This window comes from Nasonia vitripennis (assembly GCF_009193385.2).
Source record: "Nasonia vitripennis strain AsymCx chromosome 1 unlocalized genomic scaffold, Nvit_psr_1.1 chr1_random0009, whole genome shotgun sequence".
Taxonomy (NCBI): Eukaryota; Metazoa; Arthropoda; class Insecta; order Hymenoptera; family Pteromalidae; genus Nasonia; species Nasonia vitripennis.
Genome location: NW_022279596.1, coordinates 997,484 through 1,020,844, shown reverse-complemented (window position 1 = coordinate 1,020,844; position 23,361 = coordinate 997,484). Strand labels below are relative to the sequence as shown.

At 40.3% G+C, this 23,361-nt stretch overlaps 1 protein-coding gene across 1 annotated transcript; it reads right to left on the bottom strand.

The window, feature by feature from the left end:
• Positions 1 to 13,800: 13,800 nt before the first annotated feature.
• Positions 13,801 to 17,613, bottom strand: LOC103317347. Its single transcript, XM_008214944.2, has one exon. The coding sequence runs from the start codon at positions 17,611 to 17,613 to the stop codon at positions 13,801 to 13,803; it is 3,813 nt and encodes a 1,270-aa protein (XP_008213166.2).
• Positions 17,614 to 23,361: the final 5,748 nt, after the last annotated feature.

Here is a 23,361-nt window from a genome sequence, read left to right as displayed (position 1 = left end):
AACATCAACTGGGCGTTGCTTTTTCTTCCTGTCACGAGTCACAAACTCCACAACTGCATACGGTTTCAGCGGAGCACTCATATCTGCAATTTAGCCTGTAAATATAAAAAAAGATATAAGTCATATCAACAAGTTCAAGTTTATAACCTGATTGATGATTGATTTGATTTTGAGGTTAAGTGTGTCTAATACAAAGATTTGTTTTCAAAACAATCACTAAAATTGGATTTTATTAAGTTACTTTTTCTATTTCTTGATATAGTTTGTTAAAAGCTTGGCCAATCAATTAAAAACAAATTTAATAAGTTTACCTTGCATATACAATAGCAGCTAGTGAATACTATGCACCATATACATACTATGTGTACCATGTATACTACACTATAAAAAATCCGATGTAGAATTACTGCATTAACTGTAGGAAATTTTGGTACCACGTACTAACGCTGTAATCTGACGGTAACGAAATGTAGCTTTACTATCGCACGGTAAAGTACACTGTAAAAAAAATTTTTGTAAAATTACTATTATGAGCATAGTAAATGAATCAGACCTATGCTCAGCACAGTTAAATCACTAGACTAGTAACAATTTTACAACTGTAGTAGTAAAATCGCAAACAGTCTAGTAATTTTACGACGACTCTATTTTCTTTTTTAGAGGTTACCAGCGCGGTAGTAAAATTAATATCGTAAAGGCGAAATCGCAATTAAAATAGCAAATTTACCACATTTTCAAAATTTTTATATATAAAAATAAAAAATCAAGTAACTAATTCATTTATTCGGAGAATAATATAATAATAATATACAGGGATAATTTATTTGAACATTTATTTGTATTATTCTTGCAGTAATAAAAACAATATTGTTCTTAACAGAATCTTTACCTTAATATTTAAATATATAAGTGTAATGACACATAACATTACATTAAGAAAGTGAATAAGTTATTAATAATATTAAGATCACATCTCTTTACTTATCCTAACACTTTTTGAACGAGGAAATTTTTTAAATTTTTATATCCTGATTAACATTTCGCACAACAAAATTGCATCATGCAAATTAAGTTACTGAGATCATTTTTTAACAAATTTAGAAACACTAATTAAATAATTTGTACTTTAAACTTTAAATCTACATTTGTAAATTAGGGATGCTTCATTGCTCCAATGAAAAATTTTCCAATATTCTAAAAAACGCATTGACCTTTTCTGTAATTTTTTTAGATTTGCTTCAGGTTTTGTCGTCTATAACCTTCGTGTATCGCATTTGAAGTAATTCTAGAAAGCAGCTAACCGCTAGTGGCCATAATCGGTTAAAAACTAAATACGATGCAAGTAGTATAAATACGGCATTTATAAAACTGTCTATTTCAGTGACACGTATATGATCCATGAAAAGAAAATATTTCTCTTCATCCTCTGCATCATTATCATTTTCTCCAGCTTTTTCTAAAATGTTTTAATAAATTTTGTAAGTCATACAAGCCAATAATTAACATACACATGCATTGATGCATACATTATATATAGATACCTATCATGACAATTGTAGGATATGCTTCACTGAGTTTTATAGATTCAATATCTGTGCTTGCCTATAGAATATATATATATATATATATATATATATTATTAATTAATAAATTGTAATTTATCAAATAAAATTAACTTTAAAAGAATAAAATTTCTTACAGGTGATGTTAAAAATAAGCTCTGAAATTTTTCATTAAAATGCTGAAAAATAACTGAAATTGCAGCTAAGTTTTTCTGATTATCTATTTGAAGTTCGTCCATATCTACAAATTGCTTGAAATGCTCATACTGTAGAAGAATTGGTATATCTTCTTTCATTTCTTTGATGAAGTCGTTATAATTGTAATTAGTTAAAAGTGAAAAATGTAGTGTCATATACAGTTGGTTAAAAAGGCATGGCCATGTCTCTTGAATTTCTCCAACACATGGTGAATTTTCTATTTTGTTTAAAAATAATCTCTGTAACGGAAATGAGTCAGCTAAAGCGTCAGTACATTGTCGAAGTATCTCATCATCAGCCTCATCATACTCTTTGTAATGCAATAAGTATTGACGATGTTTTTCGGCAATTTCATTTGTAACATCCGCATTGTAATGTTCAGGTTGCCATTTCGGACACCCAACACGAATGCTTTGAAGTAACTTTGTTTTTTTGAGAGGTAATTGTAACACTCTACTTAAATTATTAGAATCCATATGTGGTATATTCAAATAATTATTCCGTTTCCTCATTTTAGAAATAACCGTTGCAGTTCCATCTCCTTGTCTTTTACCATCTTTCCATAAATCAGCAAAGGTTTTTGGATACACGGCTATTAAAGTGTCCGCGACGCTCTTGAGTACAGAGTCCGGGATATGATGATTGATTATTCTCAATTCATCTATAATGCCATTCAAAACGTACTTTTGGATTCTTTTTGTTCTTTTTCCTGATTTTAAATTTTGAATTAAATCAAAATCGAACTTGGACCAAATAATTTTAAAATCTTTAAAATTATCATAAGGTTTCACAAGATTTGATGCATCTGCGGTATCAACATTTGGAACAATATTGCCGCTGTCGTTTGCTTCGCGAGAATCAGACTGTTTAGGTATTTTGCAGGGACTAGGAGCTTCTTGTTGGTTTGTTACGTTTTGATTGTTTTCGTTGCCTTTTTTAGACGCTGTCCAAACATGGTTATCTTCTAAAATCATAAAAACTTCATCGCTCAAACACTGTATCGTTTCTTTATTTTGGATATGAAATCCATCAGATTCAGCAACTATTTTTGATGCATTTATTTTAAAAAATCTGCTAGCTTGTGACAATATCGTCTGCATAAAAATCTCATTTTCATCTTCATCATCACATGTTACACATGCTTTTTTCGTTCTAGAAGAATTGCAGATTTCGAATTGGGACATCTGTAATAATTACGAATAAAGTTTATGCCAACCATTGAACAAACGTACAATATATATTTTACAAACAAAATGAAGTTAAATAAAAATCCAAATATTTATAGAACATTTAAATGATAAATGAAAAAAAGGCTATATAATTTTACAAGAAAAAAAACTATAGAATTGCTGATTTTTATTATTTATTTTAATGATTGCGTGTATATTGCATATCATTAAATTTCCGTATTCAGTCAAATGAGTGCATATTTTCATGTCATTACTATAATTAATTGTACGATGAGTTATTTCTACAAATATATTTTACAACAACCGATTTGTCCTTAAAATATTTATCAATAGCTTTAACAATTTCAGAATCACAATTTTCTGGTGTATATTCAAAAGCAGATTTTATATCAGTCGATGAATAAAAGTTATTTTTAATTGAACTTTGTAAAAGTTCATGCTTCTCAGCAAGAGTTTGAGTGACATTTTTAAAATTCTGAATGTGTTTAATGATAGTTTTGAAATATTTATGCTTACTTTCAAATCTAAGAGTCCACAGGTGTTTCAAGGGTCCAAACATTTGTATTAATTCTGGATAGTGCATAACATAGTGATGTTTAGGCCTTAACTTAACGTTGGGAAAACATTGAATTCTTAGTTTTATATAATCATTAATTGCCGATGTTAAAATAGCTATTTCATTATCTGACATTGATGGAGCACACAAAATACTACTTATTCGTCTGAATTTCAATATCATATTCCATACATCGTTGTCCAAATCTTTGATTAAATCATATATTGCAACAGGTAGTATGAGTAATAGTCTTCTTAATTGTGAAGCGGTACCCGACAATTTTTTATATTTATTTTTTACATTAAAATTTGGAATGAATTGTTGATTTTCGTGTGCAATATTTACATTATTAATACGATAGTTAAAAAGTGCTGGTTTAAACCAATTTATTGAGATCAAATATTTTATTGCGAGCCATAAATCGTATGCTACTATACCTTCGAATACATCATGAGCAACACACGGAGGAAGCCCAAAAATAACATGAAAATGTTTTAATTGATTAAGAATCGAATTAAATTTTACACCGTTTACACCGTGCACAATACTATTGCTTGCCTTCGCATCTGCAGCATCATTTTCATAGGATTCTTTGGTTCTTAATAATCCGGTATGAAAAGGATCTTTCAAAAACTCTTCCATGGTTAAATTGCAATAACGACAGAATTCTGTCGGAGAAGAAAATTTTTGCGTAAAACCACCTATTTGATGGCTACCTAAGTTGTCACCTACCATTGCAATAATACTTCCTGTGAATGTAAGTCGATAAATCAATTGTAATTCCGCTTGTTTCTAATATTTTTATGTCAGTTATAAATTGTTTTAAAATTTCATCCCATGAAAATTGCGAAATATATTTTTCTTTACAAAGTAATACCAATTTAATATTATTAATTTTAGATCTTAAAAACGGTGGCAAATTGAACAAACTGAAATACATCCCAATCATTTTAAATTTACCTTTGGATGCACCTAACGGATTACAAATCTCAAAACCATCTTGAAACACCGCTAATTGTAAAGTATTCTTTTGGGTAAAAAAGTTTGAGTTTCGTATTCTATTAGCATATTTATCATCGTTAGGCCTCTTATCACTGTTATCAATATTATTATTTGTGCAGTACTTCAAAATATATTTATTCTGCAGCATAGTTTTAAGTGTTTCTAAAATTGGAATATAAGAGTATATAAATGATGTCCCTTTTCCCGAATTACTAATCGTAACTTGAACTGGTTTGACATATTTAGGATTATTTGTAAAAAATGAATTCCGGCAATAAGTATTGCGCAACGTTCCTGAAGAAGGATTGTGTGTACTAATAATACTGTTAAGACTTTGTTAATGAATTGTTAATACTTTTTTTTCTCATCTTCTGATAAATTGCTGTTAGATAAAGATGCTTTGAATTGATCACTGCATGCTTGAAAAGCTGTGTACATAACATTTACAACGTTTTGAATAATCGGCTCTGTAACAAAATATTAGTCGATTATTGTAAATACATATCGGAAAGTAATTTAGCTGGATCTTGTAAAGTCGCAGAGGACTGTACATTTTTATTAAAAAGAGAATTAGAAACACATAAAGATCCATTTTGGTTTTCATTAATTTCCGCATCATGAATTTTATTTGTAGAGCAAGTCAGTTCAGGAATCTCAAAACTATTTTCACTATTTTCAACGCGTTTTGCATTTTTATGGTAATGATGTAAATGTAGTTTGTAACTATTTTTAGTTTTAAAGTATTTTGATTTGTTTAAGCAATAAGGACATTGGATAATGAATGTGGAATTGCGTTCGTGTTCCTTGTAATGTGCACTCATTAAATGAGACTTAGTCGTTTTATAGTTACAACTGTTTATAATGCACTTATTCACACTTCCATGAAAACGAAGTAAGTGTTGTCGAAAACTTAAATAGCTATGACATGAAATCTTGCAGTCATTTTGTAAACATCGAATTTCGTTAGTTGAGTTATCGTGAATCTTTTGGTGTTTATTATAATGAAATATATGTTCAAATACAGTACAAGCATACATATTTAGTTAAATAATGATTATTTACTCTACAATTAAGGACTTTGTATTTATTTTATTTTGGTTGATAGGAATTAGATAGTTCTAAAGGATAATGTAATACTAATACTAATTAGTGAACAAGTCTGAAAAAAATATATTTTTAATGTAACTATATATAGAAATCGTTCACTTACAAATTAAATATATTAAACTACTTATTATTAAAAACTTCTTTTACACGGGGGAAATACGCGGTTAGCAAATCTACTATTTATATTATTAATTTTGTCGCTTCCCAGGAGAAAATGTATATGAGGTTGGAAAAAAGGTGTACAATTAAGAGGAATTGAAACTGGGGGAATAACATTGAGTGGAATATAAATAAAGGTATAAACATACACTAGCTGGGCCCACGTGAGGCTGGTGTATAAACCCGTCACATATTAATTTTGTCTTTAAAGAGAAAACCGTTGTTTGTCTCAAAAAAAAGTTTATCGCGTAAATAAAAATCAACATTCACGTACAGTTTTTTACATTTCATTTTAATACTCTTAATCAAAAGGATTGATTTATTATTGTATCAAGTAATTTAATCAAAAGAAGATGATAAAATTTATTTGCTGCTCAAACATAACCTATTAATTTCAATTATCAATAAACGTGATAAGTACGTACGCACGAAATAGGTTACCAGTACAAAAATATCACCTTTAATACTTACTCTGTGCATCAATAATCCTTTTTCATGGAAATGACTCTCTTATTCGACTGCAAACGCAAATAAGTTATGCACGATCTCCCGTTCTCCCGTTGAAGTAAAACGGTTATAAATTTTCAAAATGTCGACGATGGCGTCCCATACGTAAGTAGTTGTAAATTCACTATATCATATCTAATTTTACAAGACTGGTTGTAATTTCACAAAATTCCGCACTCCGCTGGAGATAGCTATTTTACTACCAGGTAGTAAAATTGCTAGGGAAATATTTTAATTTATTTAATTTACTAGATTTTGTATTTTTACAATTTTGAGAGTAGTGAAATTGTCTTACTCAAGATCAAAAAGTGGTTGTAATTTTACAGTGTAACAACATAAAATTTCAAGTTTGAAAATAAATTTGTAGCGAAGTAAATGAACAGTCCGTATCGTTATAATACGAGTATAAGGTTTAAATACTGTAAAACGGTAGTTTTACATAGAAATGTATTTTTACATTGTTGGTGCATTCTCTATATATACTTTTACTGCTTCAATTAATTTAAAGGTAAAATAAAAACTTTCACATCCAATATCATATCATTTTTAATAGTTTTTTTATTGAAATATCATGCTGAAATATTTTCTTATTACATTTGTCATTAATATCATTCATAATCAGACTTATATGACGTATACGCTCATATCACAATGTACGTCAATTGCTTTGCAATACTTTTTTAAATGATTCAGACGTTCTTCTAGAATATACTTTGTATATTAATAATTACACTTAATATTAAGAATTAGAAATATTTTAGGCGCATGCTGTCGTTACTGTTCCCTTTAACAAGCCTTTACTTAGAAGTTTGCATAGTTTATTATAAAAAGTATTTACTTTAGCCATTGATCGAGCACATTTACGTCGCGAGGATTCATCTTTTGAAAAAATTTGGAAGAAACGCATTTGCATAAACTCCATAGAACATGCTGAAGATGGATGATAATTTCGGTTGAAAACAAAGTATGACGAGACAAGTATAATGATACTTTCCAAGAGATTTTTACAAGTAAAACATATGACTTTGTCTATCACAATGGAATAAGTGGTTTCAGCTTCTTCTTCCACTTTATATTTCTTTTTTGATGGGCCTAAAGGATTGCACACCTCAAATGCATCTTGAAACAAAACTATTTTTAAAGCATTTGGATTTTCAACCAAAAAAGTTTGGTTTCTACAAACTTTGCCATCCGAAATATCAAATAATCCTCTTTCACTATGAACTATTGTAGCATCACAATATTTTCGAACAGTTGCAAAAGACAGCATGGATTTCAAAGTGTTTAAAATGGGAACATAAGAGTACTTATGTTCTGTTCCTCTATTCCACAGATCCCTCAGTTTGACTACAATTGGCTGTACGTGTAATACATTTTCCTTATGATGTTTATTCTTCAAATAGGCACTTCGAAATATTCCATTTCTCTTATCATGAGTGTCTACAATCTCACTGAAAGATTTATCAAATATTTTTTTAACAGACTGTATTGTATTTCCATCCAAATTCGAACTCATCAAAGCTGTTTTAAAATTTTCTTTACAAGTCGAAACTGCTGAACTCCAACTTTGTATAACAATTTGTAAAAAAGGCTCTGAAGCAAAATATTTTGTGCTAAGACGTAAATATAGCTTAGAGAGTATCGTACCAGCATTTGCAGTTCCAGGTATAGTTGCCGTAACATTGGGATCAATTTGTACTAAATCTTGAATTATATTATTATCAACTGAGGCTTCGTTATAACTTTTCATATCCATTTGATTGATCGATGCCAATCCTTTGTTGTCTGGGTTATTACTTTCACACTGATCAAAAATACTTTCATCGTATCTATTTTTATGATATCTACTAATATGAATTTTATAAGCATTCAAGCTTTTTAAATTTACTTCATCAATACAAAATCCACACGTAATATTATTCTTAAGATTTTTCAAATGCTTCAAATAATGAACTGACAATAATTTTGTATTTTTACATTGAAAGTTACAATTTCTATGCTGACATTTATAGTTCCCTTCAAATGTATCACTGTGGTGTCGTAAGTTATGTTTTTTAAAACTAGAATATGTTGTGCATTTACTTTCACGCTTAGGATAGACACATAAAAATGAAGAATTTTTATCATTCGTAAAAGTTGATGTTTGTTATAAAGACGGATGTTTGGACAGTTCAAGGAGCAATTTCGACAAGGGAACATTCGATTTTATGGAATAAGCAATGCAGATATAAAAATAAGGTTTAGTTACCGGTCTTTGGAATACTAAGAAGCTGTAACAGATAAAATACTTTAATTTCATTTAATTTCTTAGCTTTTTAACTTAAATAAAAAAAATTCTATTATTTTCTTTGCCAACTGAATTGAACTGCTTAATTAAGTCTTAAACATAAATAAAACATAAAACATAAAAACATTAAGTCACCATTACCTTGATTTTAGTAATTTTATAAAACTTTCACCCTCACCGTAACTGAACATCATGACTTGTTAATATTCTGAAAATATACACTTTATTACGTTTACATACACATAAAATTGAATTCAAATGCTTGATTAAGTTCTAAACATAGATAAAATCATACAGTAAGTCACCATGACCTTTGCACTAAATCAGCAAGTACAATTACTGCAGCGTAGCTTATGGAACATGCCCTCCTTGACTATTCGCCTGGATTTGTGAAGAGATATCCAAAGTAGTGAAATCCTCATATAGATTTGGGAGACTGAACAAATCTATTTTCCTCCTGGATCTTCTTCGTACAGCGACAAACATCCAAATGAATCTAGAAAACAATGTGATTTTAGTACCATAACCTCTTAGTATTTTGGAGTCATATTTTTTGTACTATACATATATGAATTCATTACATATATAAATTTACAATTAACCAGAAATCTCGTTTCGGAGTATATGGCCTGTGCCGGATAGTCACTCTCGCCGAGAGTCGATGCAGCAGTCGGATGTATGAGGAACTTCGACAGGAGGATATAATATTGTGAGACAGGCAGGATGCTATATGCTGCTACGAGTCATGTGTAGAGACGGATGAAATGAGAAACTTCTTGCGGCTCGTCCTTCCTTTCTGTGTAGTTGGAGTAACAGCTTTTTAATTGAATCGCTCATTTTTGCGGATAGAGCTTGTAGTCTCAAAGTAAAATCAAAATTATAAATCTTACCTTGATTTATGATCACTTTAATTATGCAATAACAACCAGCACATGTTGCACCGGGCGAAAGTGCCGGATCTTCCGAGCGCGAGGTTTTTATCTCATAACGTCGATTTCACTTGTGAGCTAGTACTTTGACTTGCTTTACAGGTTATATTACGCATTTAAAGTATTATAACACGAAATCGTCGAAATACTTTCGTCTGCAAATATACAGCATTGATACGTGTAAACTTACCTATATTATGTATATGTAGAGTGACTCAATGCAACAGCGGAACAACAAATGATCTTTTTTCTTCTAATTTTGAAAAGTTTATTTGAAATTTTACGCATTTACACTTTACAGTATTCACTGGTATAACTATTATAGAGCTTGACAACTTTTTAACTTCCCATGCGATTGAGACACTTGGATCAGTGAACACTGAATGTTTTTGAAGATATTGTTTGATTTCCATGTGTAAAACATTTTCCACGTAGACAAATTTTTGTATTTCAACAATATTTGTATTTTTCAAAATGACAGTGTTATTTGGATGTTTATTTCCTAGTGTCGTCCCTTGATATCTCACTTTCAATATTTCCTTTTTGGTCCGAGAAATTATGTCAAAATCTTTGTATACACAGCGAGTTTCCTTTAAAAATTTTTTCTTTTCAAGTAATCGCCTACAGTACTGAGCAACCACATGTTTTGGTGATCTGATTGAGCTGGTGATTTCTCCTAGGTACGACTCAAATGGGAATGCACTTATTTGATTCAAATTCATACCAGTCATCTCAAAATCACTTGATACACGAATCAAATTATGAACGTTATATGCAACAAATGTTTGTCCATATAAATTTGATGATTCATTCACAAACTGTTCGAGCTTTACTTGAGCCACAGGTACATGTTGAACTGCATTCTTTTGCGAAAGTAGACGAATGGACGTCCTGAACAACATAAGATGATTATAAAGTTCATCTGACAGCAATTTTTTTAAAAGAATTGGCGCAGCATACAAAATGAAGAATTTAAACTCGACTGCTTTGTAGTTGGCATAGGAGTTTATTGGCCTCATCTTCCTAGGAAATTCATCTGGGATATCCTTCTGAATGTCTTGGGTTCTGACATTGAAGAAATTGAATGCGTTGGATTCTCTATTAAGACAAACACTCAGACGAAGAAGGAACAAGGTATGAATGCTTGAATAATACTTCTATTTTTAACTACGTACAATAAAAACCATTTTACTTACCTATTGAGTAAAAATAATAAAACACATTTTTAAACTATTTTTTCAGAAAAAAGAAAACATTCTGAAAGTTCAAATGTGGATAAAAGCTTAAAAGAAAAAAATGGGTACGTACAAGCACATGCTACTTGTGATGAAAATGAAGAAAACAATGACCCTTCATCACCAGCAAATAAAAAATCAAAGTTACAAAAAAGTAAGCCCACTATGAATAACTCAACAAAATATATGTGTTAGTTTTTATAAAAATGTCACATAACCTTTTCCATTAGATGCGATAACTGCTACTACTGCTCAAGCTGCATTAGATGCAATGTCTGTGCATAACGTGTTAATAAGTGATTTACACACCTCACTCACAGAATTGAACACAACACTTGTAGCCTCTAAAGCACAGTCAGAGAAATTTCAGGAAGATGTCGTAGCACTTCTTAGAGACATTTTGGGAGCATTACAAAATTTTAAAATAAATTAAAAGATTTCATTTAGATAATAATTTATTTTATAACGTTGATAAACATTTGCATTTTTGTTCCATACGATAACCTGTAACAAACATGAATACGATTCATCAAAATAAAAATGTCGATAACCAAGAGTGTGCATTAATTATTTATTCTTACCTACTTCTACAATTGGGTTGAAAGAGCGTTCCTTCAGGTCGATTGTCATTATTTGACAGTAATTTGTCTTCTAAATTGCTATTGTAAACATGAAGAATACAGAATAGTATAATATAAGTATATGTTAAACAATTATTTTTAATAAATATGCTTACCTTAACAATAACTGCCTGTCAATCTTGTCAGCCTATCAAATCCTTGGACAGTAGTATTTGATGCACCTGGTTTACCTGATACACACTTTTTGTTGTAATTTCCTCAAGATGAAAAAAATGCCCTGCCACCGTATCGAATCGCATCGCGGCGTACCGCGCCGATATGCATCGCTGGGATACATACATAATAAAGCTACCTTTATTAGATTTGATGAAGAATTGAGTACGAACAAGTGTATGAAGAAAGACGTTATTTCAATGTTAACCGAGTGTTTGGATCGTGATCTAGTTATAACTAAAAGTATGCTGGCTATGCTCAAGAGATTCATCGCTAAATCAGTAGCTACACAGTCAGCTGTACAGCAGCTAGGAAGTCATTGAGTGATCAGAAGGACATTTTCAAGAAAACAAATTTCTGTCTAGCAATGGAATCATTCCTAGAACCTATTTATTGCTCATTTTCCAATTTTGTAATTAAAATAAGTAATAAATTGTTCAATTTTTTATTTTTAACTTTGCGTAGTTTTAAGGCAGTATTGTGAATTGAAACATGACGAAATTGTAATGATGACTGCTTAATTACTGCTTAAAAAACTGGCCAGTCGCTTCTGAACTGGGAATTTCAGTTTCTACCAGGGTTTCTATCTTATAATTTATTTTATTTAATCTATAGGTGATGGAGGTTATACACTATCTCGTGTTTTACTTGTTCCTGTCCGAAATGCTGTTAGAGGTACTCCAGCTCATGCATTTTCCGTTGCGCTACGACGAGCTCGAGTTAAAGTGGAAAATGTTTTCGGCATATTAAAAGCAATTTGGAGATGTGTTAACAAAGCAAGATGTCTCCATTACACTCCACAGTTTGCAAGTGAAATTGTGCAGACATGCACATTATGATATAATTTTTTACGACGACGAGGGTAAATAGTAAAATTATAGATACATTTTTTATATATCGATAACATTGTAATATAATTATTTATAGGATGCCAATTCCCCAATTGGACATTGATAATAATGAGATTGATTTGAATAATGCCAATATTGAAGACGATGAGGATGTTGATAATTTTAATGATCATGAAGAGTTTTTACTTGGAGTTGCGGAAAGACAAATAATACACACATAATAATAATAATAAACACATTTTATAATTTTTTTTATTTTTGCAGTAAATGTTCAAAATAAAATCGAAACAAGACAGGAATCTAATTAAACAAAGATGGAAGAAATCGACATTAAAAGTACTTTACCCGAGTATATCAATAATTCTACCAGTGAAACTAAAGTTATAAAAATAGAATTTCAAACATCGGTAGTACGACTATTCAGTGAAATTTTACAGAAGGTGAACAATATTAAAAAAGATGAATAGTACGATTGGGCACAACCGCTAATTTTTTTATGCGTTGACCTGTAAAAAACAAATATACTATATTAAGTGAATTGTCGCGCGCGGAATATTCTGAGGCGAATATTCCCGCTTTTTTTGTGTGTGTGTTCGAGTTCGCAAGGAGTGAGGTGTGGGAGAAATAAAGAAGTCGATTGAGCGAAAATCGAGAATATTTAATCACGCTCAAATTGAGAGGGGAAAGCCGTGAGGCATAAAACCCCTCTCGAAGTTCTTACAAGCTGCTAAGAAAAAGAAGAACGTGTGTCGTGTTCGTGTGTGTGTCGTGTTCGTGCGATTCTCAGAGAGAATCTTCGCTTCGTGTCCGTGGCGCAGTTCTACTGACTCAAGTCGGTAGCGCAGTTCTACCGACTTGCACGTTTCGACGCGCGCGAGATACGATTCGCGGAACCGGGCGCGAGCCGAACGCGAGTAGCAGGCAGCGAAAGAGACAAAGGAGCGAGATTAGAGAGATTTAGAGAGAATGAGAGAGAGAGAGAGATAGAGAGAGAGTAGCACAAGCACCAGCACCAGAAGCACTCGATGGACGTACGGACGGGTTCGCAAGAGCCAAATTGTCGTTCGATCATTCGCTAGCTTGACTGCACGAGCTGTCAAGCTTGGCGTCTTATCGTCAACTGACTCGGCGCTCGTCCGGCCGCGCGCGACACGAGGCCGGCGGCGCTGCCGGCGAGCGCGGCAAGTCGCGACTCCGCTTGTTCAACTCGAGCACGGGAGATGGAGCCACATGCTCTACGTCGACCTCGCTGAGTTCGCTCGACACCGTTTTCACGGCGGAACTTACACCTCGGGTCTCGACGGAACATTCTCCCCCCGTTGCGAGTAACACGAGCAAACGAAATCATCGTTCGAGAGGGTGTACATTCGACGGTTGTACATGTGATTGAGTGTGTATGTATGTGAGTGTAAATATATATAATTCATTCAGCTTCTTCCGTTGAAGACGTGGGAAGAGGGCACAGCTGAGTGATGTTCCGCTTCAGAGTCCCTCGTGAAGTTCTAACGGTGGCGACTCGAGCGAGTCCGTCGGTTCCCGGGTGCACCTCTTGAACGACTGCCAGCTGCCACTGCGTACAAGGCTGCTTTTTATCGATGAGGATGACGACCATTCCTTTCCGTAGTTCTCCAGTAGAGTCATGCCATTTTTGACGTTGCTGGAGCTCGTGGAGATATTCCAAATGCCACCGCTTCCAGAAGTCCTGTCGGGCTTTGGTGATGAACTTCCAAATGGACAGTCGATTATCTGGAATAGATGTTAAATCAGCGCTTGGCAGAACTGTAATAGGCCTACCTATCAGAATATGAGCTGGGGTTAACGCTATTGGGTCATTGGGGTCGGCAGAGATTGACCAGAGGGGTCGAGAATTTAAAATTGCTTCTATCTCTATCACGAGAGTATAGAGCTCTTCGAATGTGAGAAGTTGCCCACCCACTACGCGTTTGAGATGATGCTTAAATGATTTTACCGCGGCCTCCCATAGACCACCAAAATGCGGAGATAAGGGCGGGTTAAAATGCCATTGAATATCTAACGAAAGAGCTTTGGCATTCACCTTAGATTTGAACTCTTCTGAATTGAGGAGTGCGAAAAGTTCTCTAAGCTGGTTGTTGGCCCCAACGAAATTGGTCCCGTTGTCGGAGTATACATGCTGGGGAATACCTCTACGTCCTACGAATCTAGCGAACGCGCCTAGGAAACCTTCGGTGGTCAAATCGCTGGTTATCTCTATGGTCACCGCTTTTGTGGCCATGCATACGAAAACGCACCCATACGCCTTGAGGGCTGTACGATTATATCGCTTTTTCTCTTTAATGGAAAGGGGACCAAAGAAATCTACGCCTACGTGAGAAAAAACGTGAGATTCGGTGACCCTAGCGGTCGGGAGATCTGCCATCTTGCAGTGAATTGGAGGGGGCTTGTGCCTAATACACGTGACACACTCGCGGATGACATGACGAACCTGATTTTTTGCGTCAATCAACCAAAAACGTTGTCGCAAATAGAAAAGAGTGCTTTGAACACCGGAGTGGTAGTTCGACTCGTGAGCTTCACGGATGATCAAGTCCGTGACATGATTCCTTGAAGGCAATAGTATGGGGTGCTTACTAGCTATAGGGATATCTGCATTCTTCAGACGTCCTCCCACACGTACAACTCCATTCGCGTCCAAACACGGGTTAAGTGCCGCAATATGCGACCCCTTCACCTGAATACCCTTCGTCAAGCATGCAATTGAATCGGAAAACGCGTCCTGCTGAATGCTTCGAAACACGCGGGTTTCAGCATCGCGTTTCTCCGCGACCGTGATGTGTTCTCCTCGGTACTGTCGGCCCGAAGGAAGCCATCGTAAGCATATTGCAACGACATTAAGCATCATGCGGTGCTTAGAAAAACGCGATAGGAACATGCGATCCTTAGCACTGTCGACGAAGAGACAGACTCCTTTTTTCAATCCGGGTATATCCGGAGACGATTCGACGATGTTCGCGGGCCATGAAGCCTCCGTTTGCCGTAGCCAGGTAGGCCCGGTAAACCACGTTTCGTTTCGCAGGAATTCTTTCGGGAGTTGCCCGCGGGATAAAGCGTCAGCTGGGTTGTGTTGGGTAGGGACGTATCGCCAATTGGCGCGCTCTCCTAATTCTTGAATTTCGCGTACTCTGTTAGCTTCGAATAGCTTCAAATCTTGCGGGGATTTCCGCAACCAATGTAAGACTATAGTGGAATCGGACCATAAAACGATCCGGTCAATGGAAAATTCTAAAGCTGGAAGAGTTTCTAAAAGAAGTCTTACAAGGATCACGGCTCCGCATAATTCTAAACGGGGAATAGTCTGCTCTTTCAAAGGGGCGACTCTAGATTTGGAGCAGATCAATCGTACAGTGATCTTTTCGTCTTTATCGGTGGACCTAGCGTACAGGCAAGCGCCGTAGCCCTTTTTGCTCGCATCGCTGAAACCGTGAATTTCTATGCGCGAAGGATTAACGCAAACTACATGGCGTGGTGCAGAAACGCTGGAGAGAGACGACAACTGACTCGCGAAGTCCATCCAAAGCGTAAACAAACTCTGTGGAACTGATTCGTCCCAAGAAACTTTCTCCTTCCAACACTCCTGCATGATCCACTTCGCGTGCAAACCTAGCGGTCCTACTAAACCTACTGGGTCGAAAATCTTCGCAATCTCCGACAAGATTACGCGTTTAGTTACGTTAGGCGGGATTTCTACGGGCTTGACTACGATAGCCAATTCGTCGCGTTTAGAGGCCCAGGAAACGCCTAATGTTTTTAAAACCGCGTCCTCGCCATCTGGTGCCAAGCTCAGAACCTTCTCATCTAAATTATCTAATGCATGGTTATGGTTAGAGGCCCATTGCCGGATGTTAAATCCACCATGCTTTAAGACGGTGATTATCTCATCACGCGCCTTCATAATCTCATCTAAAGAATCTGAGCCTGTCAGCAGATCATCTACATACATATCCCTCTTGAGAATCTCGGCCGCTCGGGGGTATTGCGCGCTTTCGTCGTCCGCGAGCCTATGAATAGTTCGAATCGCTAAATATGGAGCAGAAGATACGCCAAACGTAACTGTGTTCAACTCGTACACCTGTAGTTTCCCGTCGCGATACCAGAAAATGCGTTGGTATCGGCGATCCTCGGGATGGATAAGTATCTGCCGATACATCTTTTCAATGTCAGCAGTGAGAACGTACCTATGCGATCGAAACCTTACTAGATGAACGTAAAGTTTGTCCTGAATCGTAGGTCCAACGTGCAACAGATCGTTTAAAGACACACCTAACGACGACTTAGCGGATGCGTCGAAAACGACTCGAAACTTGGCAGTAAGGCTCAAATTCTTAACGACAATCAAGAATGGAAGATAATATTCCGAGTCATTCTCGTCGACCACCAAAGACATATGACCCAAATCGAGATATTCCTGAAAGACACGACTGAATTCTTCCATCATGCCGGACAAACGGCTGCATCGCCGTTCCAATCCCCGGAACCGCTTGAGAGCTTGCGCCCTCGAGTCCCCTAGTACCGGGTCCTTTTTCCGAAACGGCAATCTCACCATGTACCGTCCGTCAGACAGTCGAACCGTAGTGTCGACATACCATTTCTCGCATTCTAACCTGTCGTCAGCCTGCTCAACCGGACTGGAGCATTTTTCCAGAGACCAAAATTGAACCAGCTGCTTTTCTAACTGAGAAAGATGACACGACACCGTTGAAATCTTGTCGGTGTCAATACCACCAACGATCACCCATCCTAGCTGAGTCTTCTGAAGATATAACTCGCTTCCTTCCCTAGACAAGTTAACTTGACCTATAGAAAGCATGGACAACGTTGCTCCAGAACCAATTAAAATGTCGACTTGTCGAGGGAGATGGAATTGAGGGTCCGCTAACCTGATGTTCTTGGGTAGCCTGATCGAATCGCGAGGAAACGGTTCCTCCGGAGTGACGCTAGTTATGTTGGGAACGGTGAGGAAAGTTAAACGCTTATTAAAGTCCGAATGCAACGCTTTAAATTGGGCATCGACGCAATGTTTCGTGGTAGTTCGCAAGTCGTTAATTGCTCCGATCGGAATCGAGCAAGGCCTAGTAGGGAGACGCAATCGTTTAGCTAAATCCGCGGTCATAAAGTTCGCATTTGCACACGTGTCCAGGAGCGCGCGAGCCTCTATGTACGCCCCATCGGCATCTCTAATCAAAACAACAGCACTCATCATGAGCTGAGACTGGAGAGCCCTGGACACGGTGCTAAGGACTCCTACGCCTAGTCACGGCTTCTTGCCTGAGGAATCTGTCTTTCGTTCCTCGTGCAAGAGCGTATTGTGATCCTTGTCGCATTTTTTGCAATTGCGGGATTCGCATTTGCCTTCGTGCGTTCGCAAGCACTTCCTACATAGTTTTTTCGTCCTCACAGCATCCCATCGTTGCTGGACGGACAATGCAGCAAACGACGAACACCGATAGATCGTATGCTCGCCGCTACAATAGTAGCAGGAAATGGACGAGCTCGTTACAAGCGCTCGAGCTTGCCCGTTACCTCGCCGGAACTTGGTCCCTTTCTCGCTCTGCGCCACCGTCCGCTTGGCTGAAGCCTTGGCGTCCTTGGATTCCCCTTCCTGGGCATATAGATAATTGCTAGTTTCCTGCAAAAATCTGAAAAACGACTCGAGATCGGGAATTGCATCGATGGACATCCTTTTGATCCATTTGTCCTTGATGTTAGTGGGCAATGCTCGTTCGAGAGTGCGGATCACGAAGTAATCGGAAGGAACGACCTTGAGAGATTTTAAGTCTGCCAGATGCTGCCGGACCGAAGTTTCCATGTCCTTTAGCGATCGATGGGAGACCTCCGTGATGACAGGATAATATAAAATTGCGTCAATGTGAGAAGCAGCAATGAGCCGAACGTGCTCGTACTGCGTGCCCAAAAGTCGCCAGGCTTCATCGTAGCTGCCATCGCTTGGATCCAAGATGTGGAGCGAATTAGCGGCTGCTCCGACTAACGACTTTTTTAGATAGTGGAACGCTGTGATGTTGTCGATATTCAATCGCACCATCTCGTTCCTGAAAGTCGTTTTGAACGCGTTCCATTTTTCTAGACGACCATCAAACTTCGGCAAGTCAATAGTCGGCAACCCAGAAAATCGAGAGATGTCTAGAAGAGTCGAATGCCCTAACGGAACGGTAGTATCGCTACCGAGAGTCTTGCTCTGCTTATCCTCGGCGGATCGGATGTACGCGGTTACCTTGAAGTAGAAATTCTTCAAGTCATTGAACTTCTCCCTCTCGGCTTCCTTGTGGACTGCATCTAATTTATAGAATAAGTTACCGAGAGTCTTGTAGTGCATGACGATTTCCTCCATGCGCGCTTTACACTCGTGAAGAACAGCAGATTTCGACTTAATAACTATCGACAGGTCTGTCAATAAATCCCTAAGTTGCTCGGTCTGGTTGTTCCACTGTACCACTAAAGCGTCCATGTTGCCTAGTAGTCAGTGAATACGCACGCTAAATAATAAATACCGAAATCCCTTATACGGACTGAAGCGCGAGCACGTGTCTCGACGCGCTCAGATTCTCGGAATTCGCTCGTCCGGCACAACAACGGTTTGCCGCTCGCCGCAACGCGCGACCTCGTGTTTACGCGCGAAGTCAAACAAACGCCGCGCTGTGTTCGAAATTCACACACGCGTAGAGTCACTTTGAAAAAGATAAACGCTACTTATCTTTTCTGTTGCGTTGACAATGCGTTGACCTTGAAGCGGCAGCTGGAGAGGTGACCCCAGGGGAAGACGTCTATGCGATGACCTGGGAAACCTTGATGAACCCTTTGTCCTTAGCTGACTGGCCGAACTGTCGATCCACACCTCACAGGAGGCACCATGAATTGTCGCGCGCGGAATATTCTGAGGCGAATATTCCCGCTTTTTTTGTGTGTGTGTTCGAGTTCGCAAGGAGTGAGGTGTGGGAGAAATAAAGAAGTCGATTGAGCGAAAATCGAGAATATTTAATCACGCTCAAATTGAGAGGGGAAAGCCGTGAGGCATAAAACCCCTCTCGAAGTTCTTACAAGCTGCTAAGAAAAAGAAGAACGTGTGTCGTGTTCGTGTGTGTGTCGTGTTCGTGCGATTCTCAGAGAGAATCTTCGCTTCGTGTCCGTGGCGCAGTTCCACTGACTCAAGTCGGTAGCGCAGTTCTACCGACTTGCACGTTTCGACGCGCGCGAGATACGATTCGCGGAACCGGGCGCGAGCCGAACGCGAGTAGCAGGCAGCGAAAGAGACAAAGGAGCGAGATTAGAGAGATTTAGAGAGAATGAGAGAGAGAGAGAGATAGAGAGAGAGTAGCACAAGCACCAGCACCAGAAGCACTCGATGGACGTACGGACGGGTTCGCAAGAGCCAAATTGTCGTTCGATCATTCGCTAGCTTGACTGCACGAGCTGTCAAGCTTGGCGTCTTATCGTCAACTGACTCGGCGCTCGTCCGGCCGCGCGCGACACGAGGCCGGCGGCGCTGCCGGCGAGCGCGGCAAGTCGCGACTCCGCTTGTTCAACTCGAGCACGGGAGATGGAGCCACATGCTCTACGTCGACCTCGCTGAGTTCGCTCGACACCGTTTTCACGGCGGAACTTACACCTCGGGTCTCGACGGAACATTAAGTGTACACTTGATGAATAACAGGATAACCTGCAAAACGTGTGCGTGACGCTGCAGTACTTTGACAGCTGTTTGCTGTGCACAACAACGTTATACCGCCGTCTGCATTTATCACGCCGACGCTACGCAAACCAATAGATGGCACTGCCACCGTATCGATGTAAGAGTGGGCGTCCGAGATGACGCCGAAGTGAGTCCTACTCTCACGTGTGGAAAAGTAAGGAGTAGCCAGGAAGAAGAAAACCTCCTCTTCTCCGAGACAAAGACTTCTCTTTTTATTGTGTAGCTGTTGCTGGCACAAGCACCGAAAACGTTATGCCGCGAGCACAGCGCGCGCTCACTGCGGCGTTGTCGGCCGAACCAACGCGGTCCCCTCTCTCTACTCTCGAGCACGCACACACGTATCTGCGCGCTCACTAACAGCTCGCGCCAGCGGTCCCGGCCTGGCGATGCCTGAGCCGACGCCGGCGTAGCCATCTGCTTTTCGCCCCCTTTCTCTACTCTCGCGCGCACCGACTTTGCCTCGCGTTGGCAGCAAGCCCGACCTGCTGCTACCGAGCAGCGAGGATCTCTCGGACGCTCCGATGCCTCTCTCTCTCTCGCTCTCGCACTCACACACTCTCCCGCGTTTCTTCTGCGCTGCGCTGTTCTCTCCTTTTCCCGCTCTCGCGTACGCTGGCCCGATGCCCCGCGTAGATGACGTCGAGGTGTGCGCCCGCACCGCACACCGCTCTCTCGTCTCGCTCACTCTTTCTCGTACACACCCGCGGCTTTCTCTCTCTCTCTCTTCTCTCGGCGGCCTAATGGCTCGTACCGAGAGTATCCCGAGCAACCCAAGGGTTCTTACCTGGTGTAGGAGACGAACACCAGTCTCTCGTCCCCCAGTGGAAGCCTCGCTAGCCCAGGAGGTGCTGGCTTCCCGTACTCTTTCTCTCTCTCTCTTCCTCTCTCTCTCTCTCTCTCTCTCTCTCTCTCTCTCTCTCTCTCTCTCTCTCTCTCTGCAGACGGGGGAATGAAGGCCTGGCTCCCGTTCCGGTTTCCTTCCTCTGGCTGAACGGCTGGACGGTCGTCTCCGGGGAGGGATCTCTTCCTCGGGGCGGTGGTCCAGGTCGTGGCGCTGCTGCTCTCTCTCACTCTCACTCTTTTTGCAATTCCCTCTCGCACGCTCTCGTCACGTCGAAGTGTTATCGACAAGGATCGGGAAGGAACTGCCGAGCCGCTCTGCCGCGCGCGCTCGGCGTCTCGCCGTCGGCCGTCGGGCCCGGCTGATAACGTAGCCCGATTGGCTGCGCAAGGCGCGAGACGTGCTAATTGGCTGCTCGTTTCCCGCCAGCTCGAACCGGCGAGCTCCCCCCTTGGGTAGCTCGCGTCCGAGAAAACGTGGGCCTCGCTGGAACCGATCGCCTTTTCTTCCTCGCATCGAGTGAGGTTGCCGCGCAAACAACAACGCGCGATTTGCTCGGCTGCGACGTACAACGTCGCAATCCCCCTCCCTTCACTTTGCTACCCCCAGGAGAGACGGACCCCATCGTAGGTCCAGGAAAAGGACCGTCCAACTCATTCCCATTGGAGTGGGTTTTAAGTTGGACGGGGGCGCTACCCTACATCCTCCCACTCGCCCCGGAGTCGCGTTTGGAGCACAACCGCAATCCCGACTTCTCTTCCCTCTTGTCTCTCTCATGGCTCTCTTCTCTCTCCTCTCTCTCTATTCTGCTCGATCCTCACCACGTCCTCCGTAAATGCGCCGAAGGACGAGCTCTCTCGTCTCAGGTGATACTCCTTCTAAGCCTCGCAAGATTTGAAGGAGGATGTTTCTCTCCTCTTGCTGGCTATAGCTAGGGACCTCCCTGACGACGTGGATCGAGCGATTCTGGGTGTCTACTTCTGGGCGGAGACAGCGGAGACGCTCCCTCTCCTGCTGTTGGTATATGATACAGCTCTCGTGTCACCAGCCCTTCGACCTCGTTCCGATACGTCGCTTCCTGCTGCTGCCTTTCCTCTCGTATGCGGCGATCGTTCGCTTCTCGTTCCTCTCTCTCTTCTCTCTCTTGACGCTGACGAGCCTCTCGCTCTTCTCGCTGGCGATGGTCCCGTCTCTCCGGCTCCTCTCGCTGACAGCCATCGGGTTCGTCCCAGTTCTCTTCGGCGACGTTGACGCCACTGGCCGTTTCGATAGGAACGTAACCTCCTCCTCGCTGCTGGTGGCTCCGAAAGGCCTCGGCGCATCGCGGGCAGCTGGTCACCTGGACTCCGTGTCTCCCGCAATTGCCGCAGAAGTCACGGGTGATCCCTTTGTTACACGTGGTAACACCATGGCCCGGCTGCCAACAGTTAAAACAACTATACGGGGCCGGGTCGATCGTCGGGTTTGTCGGAATCGGTCGGAGTCCTCCGAACCACGCACCCCTTTCCTTTACAGGCAGGGTCCTGCGGTTGGAGGAGCGACTCCTTGTTCGATCCGCCGAACGATCTTCGATGACGTTCCTCGCGTCTCTTCTCTCTCTCTCTCTCTCTCTCTCTCTCTCTCTCTCTCTCTCTCTCTCTCTCTCTCTCTCTCTCTCTCTCTCTCTCTCTCTCTCTCTCTCTCTCTCTCTCTACCTCTCTCGTCGGAGCCGTTGGCCGCTGTCCTCGCCACTGGGACTGGTTGGTCTCGGGCTGGTAGGCAGGCGTCAGTCTCCTCTCTCGTCTCTCTCTGGATACGCCTCGCTTCTCTTCTCCGGGCGGCTCTGGCTGCGTTGCGTCGTGCGTTCCTCGCTGCTACAGCCTCCTCCCGACTCATGTCGTTCTCCGGGGTTGCAGCAGATGCTGGTGGATCTGCTTCCATCTGCTCCTGGTCGACGAGCGTGGAGGCAGCTTCGTCCCGTGTCCGCTGCTCCTCTTGATGACGACGCTCACCTTCCTCTCTCTCCTTCTTCTCCTTCTCGCTCTTTCTCTTTCTCTCCTCTGCTGCGGCAGCGGCTCGCTCAGCTCTGAGCCGCTTTTCATCGTCGCGGGCCTCGCGTAGTCGTTGTTCCTCCTCTCGGGCTCGCCGCTCTTCTTCTCGTTCTCTGGCCTCTTTTCCTCTCTGCTCCATTTCTTCTCGCCGACTTCTCTCTTCCTCTCCTTGTTGCTCCTCTCCTCTCCTCCTCTCGTCTTCGTTGTTTTCCGGTGTCTGGTTCTCTTCCTCTTGATGACGGATCGGGGACCAGTTATCCCAATCTATCTCGGCCGTTCCAGAATAGACACCGCCGAAGAAGCCTCTGATCGGCGAACCCGGCTCATCGTCGTCCGAGCTGGACAGATATGCCGAGACATAATCTTCTT